The 9,933-nt window shown below is 46.3% G+C and overlaps 1 protein-coding gene across 2 annotated transcripts in view; it reads right to left on the reverse strand.

Annotated features, from left to right (window-relative positions):
- Nucleotides 1-9,933, reverse strand: part of slc35f3b (solute carrier family 35 member F3b) — a gene marked incomplete at both ends in the record, with an annotated part of 57,240 nt that overhangs the window by 15,316 nt on the left and 31,991 nt on the right. Inside the window, one exon of one of the 2 annotated variants that reach the window (XM_080849359.1) lies at nt 6,723-6,798. The exons of the other annotated variant lie outside the window; for it this stretch is intronic. Within the exon in view, the coding sequence (XP_080705485.1) occupies nt 6,723-6,798 (76 nt within the window). Of the gene's footprint in view, nt 1-6,722; nt 6,799-9,933 lie in introns of those variants that run through there. 2 annotated transcript variants of the gene reach the window in all.

The raw sequence follows: 9,933 nt of genomic DNA on the forward strand, positions 1-9,933 counted from the left end.
AAGTCATCCATCATGCATCAGGCCTTGTCTTTTTTGAATCTTTTAAATACTGCTGCTCTGCATGGTGGCCTACTTTTCCTTACAACTCTTTAAACTGCACGGGTGCACCCAGCCCAGGGTAAACCTGGGTTGAAAACCTGTGTGTGAACATGCACCGGCTTTTCCTGTGAACATGAACGCCCCCTGATAGACAGACACAGCAGGGGGGGGGGGGGGGGGTAGAGATAAACAGGGAGAGGTCAAGAGTTCACAGCTGATTCTCCTGACAGCCAACCCATTTGAAGAAGAGCTGGATGTCAAGAGTACAGTAAATCTCAAAACAGCAACACGGGGTATCTTCCTTTCCCCCCACCGTGATTTGTCTTTGACTGTTGTTCTGTGTTGCATCTTCATCTACGCTCTCTCTTCCGCTCGTAATCCTCCTCTTTCTCCTCTTCCTTTGTTTACTCTATGCAGTCATGCACTCCTCCTCTCAGCTCCACCCTCTCCGCTCGTGTCCTGTCCCCTCGCCCGGCCTGTCTCTGCAGTGCAGATCTCTCCCACTGATAGCCACAAATACGCCGATCTGCCAGTCCCACCAGGACTGTCGGCTGGCCTGGCCCTCTTCCATGTGGCCCAGAGAGAAGCTTGTGTATTTTGCACTTGAAACACACACACACACACACACACACACACACACACACACACACACACACACATACAACTAGCCACCACCCAGGGGTGTGTCATCACCTACCACAAATCCTATTTATACATATATATATTTTCCACTGAGTGTGTGTGTGTGTGTGTGGGTATCAGTGGCTGTGTTGTGTGTTTGTGTGTGTGTTTGTGCATATGCTTGAACAGGACTGTATTTCTCTGAAAGCCAATCAATGCTCTGACTTTGATCTACTTAAGCAATTAAGCATGTGTGTGTGTGTGTGTGTGTGTGTGTGTGTGTGTGTGTGTGTGTGTGTGTGTGTGTACATATATGCATGTGTAATTGAGTCCATGAGAAAAAGAGAGAAGGAGCTATCTTAAAACAGAGTGTTTGCCTCCTGTGCGCATGTGTGTGTGTTTGTGTGTGTTCAAATGTGTTTGTGTTGTGTCTTACTTTCTGAAGACGACCGTATGTTTGCGGGAGAGTGCTGAGCTCCTGTCTGTGGGGACAGAATGTTTTTTCTTCATGGGGCTGCGTGAGGTATGTGACTCATCAGCAGATGGGAAGTGTTTGAGTGAGACAGGAATGAATCAGTTTTACCCATCCTACATCTGCACTCCAATTTGGAGAAGGCTTTCAACCTCGGACTCCTTTTAACGCTCGACTAGCTGTTTTTAACCCTTTAAAAGACAACAGCATATTCAAGTTCAGGTTTAAAGTTTATTCTACCATATGTACTGGACATCTAGAGGATCGAAATGCCATTTCTCCAAGTCCTCAGGGTTGTCAGTGTTGATATATGCACGTGGGGTTAATTTCACAATACAGCAGAAGTAAATAGAAACACTTGCCCTCAGAAAAAATATGCAGCCTGCCTTTGAAATACATCCAGTCCTGGCACCTTCCCCTCTGTCACGCTCCATGGCGGATCAGATGTTTTACACCTCTGATGCAGAGTGGCACAAGGTCCTTAGTCAGACTCTCGGGGGTGTCAGAGCGCGTAAACATTGCGGAGGGGGAGGCTGGCTCTTGTGAGCGGAGCGGGCCAGACTGTCTGTTTACTATCTCTGGTGGTTCTGATGGACACTCCCAGTCAGGGAGGACTCAGCTGCCATGGCGGATCCTGGCGAACTGTCAGTCTTGGTTTTTGTCAGCATGGAATAGGGATGCCGCTGATGCCCAAGACCAAAACACACACACACACACACACACACACACACACACACACACACACACACACACTCGCACACGCGCACACACGCACACACGCACACACGCACACACACTCACACACACACACAGACACACACACACACACACACACACACACACACACACACACACACACACACACACACACACACACACACATGCACAGACACAGACAAACATACATACACAAACAGACAGACACACACGTACACATCCAGATGCATACACACCAGCTGCTGTAATACACACTCACCTTCACAAATGTCCCCTGGGGTGGGGACATTGATACAATACAACGGATGAACAAACAGAAAATGACTTTAAAACAAACAACTCTACAAACACACACACGCACACACACACACACACACACACGCACACCCTTTTACAGCTCTTCACCTTCCCTAACTAGGTCCGGTTGTGGAGGGGATGGCCGAGCCCTGGGTTGCTCAGTCCATCCATCCCTGCATGAGTGCTGCACCATTGAGCCCTGCGTGGCCCAGCCGGTGGAGCAGATGCCGGGCAGCACAGGCCATGGCAGGCCACCGCCGCGGACCTCACCGCGCAACACTGCTTACTGACACGGCAACGCTCAGTGTGGCACTGGCATGTGCTCTCGCTCCATGTGTGTTAGTGTGCGGGCGAAAGTGTGTGTGTGTGTGTGTGTGTGTGTGTGTGAGCGAAAGTATGTGTGTGTGTGTGTGTGTGCGCGTGTCTTTGGAGCCATGGAGTGTGTGACAATGGTTACGCAGCAACTGGCAAAGAAAAGCCTTTACCTCATGACACACCACTTTTCCATCTCCTTTCAACTCTCCATCATCTCTCTCTCTCTCTCTCTCTTTCCATTTTTATCCTCTCTCCCTCTCTCTCTGTCCCCAAGGCCTCTCCCTGTAGGCCTCAGAGCCTAAAAGCAGGTGATGGAGAACATTTAGAGGGACTGGCATCCGTCCCAGACCTCTGCTCCACAGATCAATATTTCAAGGTCCTCTGTTGAATTAATTGATGAGCCTGGCTGCACCAGGTGTCTCCCTAAAAACTGAACTTCCTTAATCCAATCCCCCTCCTCCCCCTCCATTCACCCGCCGCGAAGAGGGAAGGGATTTATATTGCCAGGCCTTACATAACTCTGGACCGGGAGCAGTCGTCTGGCAAACACATCCACCCACTAACTTACTTTACTAAATGAAAAACGGTGGCCGTGAAACTTTTGGATATTAATCTCTGTTTATATCCGTCCCTCTTATAAGCTTCATTGTCGTTTGCCATACCTACTTCATCAGTGCCACAACCTGGCTCAGTTAGTGTAGCCTGCCTTGTAATGGCATTGCATAACCCTGAAGGGAAGAGGGATATTGGAGAAAATAAGTTGAGTTTAAATGCTGCTAGCTTCATCACACGTGATTATAACGGGATGTGACAGTTTCTCAGAGATTTTTTTTCATCGAATGAAGCCTGCTCTCATCTGTGGAGGACGGCTTTTTGTCATACTGTGGGGAGTGTGAAACAGTACAGAGGAAAAAATGGTTCCTGTTGTTTACCAGCCAGAATCAAAGAGTTCTCCATAGACACTAAACACTAAAGTATTATCCATCCAAATAAAGGAATCTCATACATCAACAAGGGAGATATTAGCATCATATGGCTATTTTGTTCTCACTCACAAAACCCAATATTTGGTTTGTGCATGTTTAAAGGTCTCTACTGAGAATAAGAAGAGCGTGAGCCCAAGAAAAGGGCTTGGAAGCAGGAGATGGGAGAGCATTTAACCGTATGAGCTTCTCCTTTCTGCTTGACGGACGGCACACCTGTCCTTCATTACTCAGCAGTATGGAGTAGTACGTGATTTATTATGCATGAAGGTCTTGTACCAAATGAGTCCATGATGATTAACATTATTAACCATTGCTTTTTCTCATTTCTCATTTCAAATGTCATCTCACCACCTGGCCAAATGAACTCTGTGCGTCAGATACACGAGAGTTAAATTAAAGAGGGTTTTTGTTATTTACTTTGATATACATAACACTGCAACTTTAGTAAGGTTAAATGATCACATTAACAACATGTAATCTCACAGTGGTGCAGTGACCTCCACGTGAACTCCTAGATGTTCGTAAATGTCTGTAAGGACCTGTGTGAGAGGGAAGGTCTCTTAAAAATGAATCACCTAAATTGGTTGGCCTTCCAGCAATGTGGCTGACCTTGCTGTCTTAGCTACTTAACACACACGGCCACAAAATTCTGCTTTAAAAAATTAAAAATAAAGATTCACTTGACTTTTGGCCCAGTGCTGCTCAGTGTGAAGTTTAGAGTAAAGGTTTGAATCATTGTCCCACATATAGTCACTGTGTTTGCAAACAGGCGTTTTTTTTCTCACTCTCTGTAACAGGGAGACAGTCCCCTGGGAAAACAACCTGCGCAGCAGTCTGCAGACGCCCCGCCAAAGACATTATTAATAACACTGACATCTTTTTGATGAACTACAAATATGTTTCAGGAGGGATTGATTTTTGAATGCCTTTTGAACACAAATCATCTGGAGGGGGGGGGGGGGGGGTCGTCTATCATGAAATCCAGGGACAGGAGAGGGGAATACTGTATCTATCTCTATTGGATATTTGGGTGCCTGTTGAACAGATCTGTTAAAGCGCACATAGATCTTCCCTCCCATTCTTTTTGGATCAATATGCTGCGGCAGAAAAGGTCAAAGGTGAACCAACGGGGGGAGGTGTGCACATGCACATGCATACTATGCGCAATCTGGAAAAGAAAGACACCCGAAATTAAACAAAAACGAACGCTGGACGGATGTTTCAATGTTAAATGCCTCTGAACTCTCTTTAAGTAGGAGCTATGATACAGCATAGAGGCACTATCTGAGTCACTCCTCTAAACAATGACAAAAAAAAACATCCAACTCCCACAGCTTCCAGTTCATAACAGTGCCTACCTCTCTCCTTTTGCAACTCTGCCACATTTTCCAGCCTCACCTACCGAGTCAGTAATGCACCTGGTGCAGGCCCCACCCACAGGATCCCCCCACTTTAAAAAAGAGACCTCCCACATACCCTGCACAGCTAAGACTTCTTTGCCAGGCTCTTTTGCAGTACCTACCCACTATCCCCACTAATGCCTGACAGAGAAGCTTTTTTTTTTTGACAGTGCAGACAACCTAATGGCCACAGTCCAACGGTGCACTGTCACATTTCAAAAATAGCAAATGATTCTTTCATGCTAGTAAGAAAAACAATAAACGGTCCCAATTTGATCCGGCTCCAATTCAGAACTCATCCATCATCACGCATCACAAAAGGATGTTTCCAAGATCTCTACAGATTATTATAGCCGTTCCTTTCTTATAATCCCTTTTGGGACACAGTATAGTCAAAAACACCCAAGCAAGTGACATAAGTGTCATAGCATCTGTGAGCCATCAAGCCCATGGTCAAGTCTGCCATGCTACTGTGATACTAGGTTTCCCACACACCTGACAGCCCAGGCACTATAAATACTATTAGTAGTGGGAGCACACTGCAGGACTACCTGTAACACTGGGGGATTGAGGAGGAGTTGTGATGATGGCATGATTCTATCACACAAGTATTGCACCACCTCTCATACAGACAGGCGCTTTACAGCACAGTGAGCACACACAAATAGTATGGGAAAGTATTTCTTTTCTTTCAGCTCCATAACAAAAAACTCCTGCATCAACCAAAAGATTCTGGAATGTTCTCTCACATAGCCCAAACTAAACACAAAATGGACATTCATAAAGGGAATACCTGATATGATGAACATTTCCAGTGATACAGGAGAGAAAGTGTAGAGTAGAAAAGAGTAGAGAAAAGAAAACATGGAATCAAAGAACAGAGTCAGCGGTAGTGTTGCATTAAGACGCGGAGCTGTTGGACTGCATAAATAATGCTGGTTCACGGGCTCAGCATAAGATCCATCTACATCCTGACTGATGGAAATGTTACTCCGCTCTTCCGCTCCGAAAAACAAACATTAAATGTGACAGGAGGCATGGACATTTTTTTTCTCTTTTCTTTTGTCAGGCCTTGATCCTCACGACGGAATCTCAGTGCACTGCGGGAAGCACCGAGGGGGTGTCCCACACTGCAATAACAACTTCTTTCATGACATCGTTCCTCTCTCACGATACGCCCCGTGATCAATAGGTAGCTTATTACCGAAAACACTGAAAATAAGTGATCCCAAATCAAAATGTAATTACCATAGAGGTTTTACGCAATCTCGTCATTAGCTGCATAGATAATACAATAGAAAAAGTGGCTACATTTTCGTCTTCAATTATTAAAACCACCCGGCGATTTCATCATGAGATGAGAAGGAAAGGAATTATTATATCGCGCCACAAAAACTAGAACAACTGTATGGTCTAAACCTTAGATCTTCCTTTTATTCTCAAAGCGCTCATGCGTAAAGGACGCACCACTCTGGGTCCCTGATTATGACCGTTCTTTGGCACAGAAATTGAAGTTCCCTCTGCCTACTCTTACTCCACCCCTGGGAGGATTAGATAGAGATACAAGTATTCTCTTGAGTCGTAAATTGGACCCTCTGGGAGAAAATATATCGATCGATTTTGGCTTAAGATCCGGTCCTGAAAAACCCCGCATAAACGCTTTTTTTATTAGGAAAGGAACTCGTAACAGCACTTCTTCACATGCCTATACACACTGCTCGCGCACGCACCAGTTCTCCACTTGACTGGCATAACGGGTACGAGTAGGCGCAGTGATATCCCAATTCTCTGCTGGCCAAACCGAGTGTAACGGATTACCTGCTCTAGTCAAAGGCAAGCATGAAATCAACGCCTTCTTTAGGACAGAACGCATACCTTCTACTTTGGTCAAGGTGAGCACTGGGCTGTTGCAGGCGGAGAGCGGGGCGACCCTGGCCGAATGTTTCTTCATTATATCGAGCTCGGATAGGCAGAGCTCTGCCCGCGTCGGCTACATCCCTGTGCCTGGTGTTTTCCCAATCGCTTAGAATGAGTGAGCTTTTAATGTTTCCTTTCTTCTCCTCCTCGTCCTCCGTTTTGCACTCAATCCCGCTCCGTGCTTCCTTTCCCTCGCACTCCCTCCCACTCCCTGTTACTTTTTTTGTCTCTCTCTCTCGTCTGGTGTCCCTCCCTCCCCAGATCTGCAGTATACTCTCGGAAAGCCGTCCCGTTCCTCTCACTCCTGGCATGAGCTATTGCTGCAATTTGTTACGTCACGACTGTTTCTCCCAAATACTCCATCGGTGACTTCGGTTTTCCCTATCTCGCCAGGTCCCTACCGGACAGTCCCTGAAGGACCGCATTCAGACCTGGTCCCACTGGACAGAGTTGATCGGTCTTGACGGGAGGCTCTGCAGCTCATCGGCCATTGGAATAATGTTTGACAAATATGTAAAGACCCTAGCGGGCTGAGACCTGCTGCGGTATCCTCAAGGGAACGACAGCAAGAAGGAAAACCAAAAGAAGGAAAACTGAAGTATTTAAGGACATAGATAAAAAGATTTTCGTTTTCTTATTTTACAATGAGGCACACAGGTCACGGGATGCTTATATGGATCTGTGGATATTCTAGGCAAATGGCTCAATCAATGCAAACCATCAGATGTATTCTCATTTAGAGAAACCTTGATGTGTCTTAAAAATCTCTCCAACTCGGTGAAGTATGTTTTAGCTCTTCAGACTTCTTCCGGACCCTGGCATAGTGTCAAATCACCTCATGTTTCATTCCACAGACAGACAGACGGACGCTGCTTTGACTTCCACAGTGTTCCAGTTCCAAATGCCCCAGAGCTTTACAGTAAAATCCACTTTCCTCATCCAACAGCTGACTGACACCTGGAGCTGGCCGACCTGACACTGACCCTCCTCAAAGCACACACACACACACACACACACACACACACACACACAGATACACAGAGTGACCGATTGAGAGAGTGGGAAAGGGAGAGAGAGAGAGTAAGAAGACACAACTCATCTCGTTCCTGTTACATTTTCATGTTAGCATTGATTGCTTAGTCTACAACCTTGTGTTATAGAATAAGAACACGTACTACAATAATAACATGAAAAGCTTCTCTATGAGTGTGCATTCAAGTATGTAGCAAGCAGTGTGTGCCACTGTTAGTGAGCATATGCACACGTGTGTGTGTGTGTGTGTGTGTGTATTCTGGTGTGCAGTCACCATTGTGAGCATCTGACTGTAAGTGTGAGTGTGTGTGTGTGTGTGTGTGTGTGTGTGTGTGTGTGTGTGTGTGTGTGTGTGTGTGTGGTGGGGGTGGGGGTGTGTGCTTTGCCATTTTTTAGAGAAGCCACCTGAATAATTCACCGGCCAGACTCCTCACACAAGCAGGCAGCCCATCCATAACTGGGCCATGGAAAGCCTAACCAGCCCCTGCTCCCTCTTCTCTCTTCCCCTTCACCAATCCTTCCGGAGCCTTGACCATTTTCCATCTCTCCTCTCCATCTGTGCTGATAGGACTTGGGATGGCTGGATGAGACAGGGTCCTCTGTGCCGATGGAAGTGCAAGTAGTCCTAAAATGGAGCCTAACGCAGGATGCTCACAGCGTTTTCAACACACAGCAGAGAAACTGGTCTTGAAGCTGTTTGCATTCATCTCATCATTTTTGCCCTACAGTGTGGTAAACTGTTACTCATTACGTCAACTTATCTTCATGAATGAGTCCCTCAAGGAGATTTATTGTCATGTAATTGGTATGACATATTTTGTGTCACAAGTGGGAAGAACTGGGTGGCACTAAGGACATACATCACAAATCACTTGAAAATTCCTGTCGAAACGGATGAATATTAGCACGTAGACCTGTATGATAATAATATTAATAATCATAATAATAATATATTTTATAATATATTCTTCTGTCTGTCCTATCTGGTTTATGTGGGGCAGGAACACTTCATGTGTGTGTAATGCACACACCAGCAGAGCATGAGTGGGTGGAAGCCATGTGTGGTCACAACTTCACATCAATATTTCACCATGAGAAAAGAGTAGAATGCTCTGGGACTGTCCGATAATGGCTGTCTGTGTGTGTGTGTGTGTGTGTGTGTGTGTGTGTGTGTGTGTGTGTGTGTGTGTGTGTGTGTGTGTTTGCCCTGTTGGAGCATGTGTATGTGCATGTATGTGGGTAGGTGCATGTATATTTATGTGAGAGTGTATGCGTGTGTGTGTGTGTTTGAGTATGTACGTATGTGTGTGTTTGCTGTGCTGGAGCATGTGTATGTGGGTACGTGCATGTATATTTATGTGTGCATGTGTCTGTGTGTGTTTGTGTGTGTGTGAACATTTGTCATTTTAGTTCTTGAAGCCCTGTCACTGTGGCGAATACTGCTGGTGCACTGCAATTTAAAATATGCCACTTGCGTCTTTCGCGTTTCATCAGGGATGCAACTGAGCGTGACTGATATGACTGGGCGGTGGAAGAGGGGGAGAAGGCAGGGGGGATAAGGGCTGAACGACTAAATGAAAGCGAGAAAAGAAAGACTTTACAGCTACACCATGAGTCATCTCACCAAAACGGAGGAGGATCAAACCCGTCAGCACACTGTGAGACCCCATGCTATACTGAGTTATACCCACACACACAGAAACACACACACACACATTCAGAATCATGCACGAACACACAGGCATGCACACACACACATACCCCCCCCCCCCCCGCCCCCCCTCACGCACACACACAAGCAGAATCATGCACACAGACAAAGGCATGCACACACACATATAACCCCCCCTCTCTCTCACACACACACACGCAGAATCATGCTCACATACAAAGGCATGCACACACACACACATTCAACCCCCCCTCTTCGACACAAACACACACACACACACACACACAAGCAGAATCATGCACGCACACACACACACACATAACCCCCCCCCCCCCCTCTCACACACAAACACACACACAGACTGTACATGAAAACATTATCCTCCCACTCTGTAGAACCTCCTTATAGCTCCTCCTGTCTTGGTACGATCTGGCACGTCAGCTGTGAGATTCTCCATTTCTCAGG

The sequence above is a fragment of the Sprattus sprattus genome (genome assembly GCF_963457725.1).
Source record: "Sprattus sprattus genome assembly, chromosome: 12".
Lineage (NCBI taxonomy): Eukaryota > Metazoa > Chordata > Actinopteri > Clupeiformes > Clupeidae > Sprattus > Sprattus sprattus.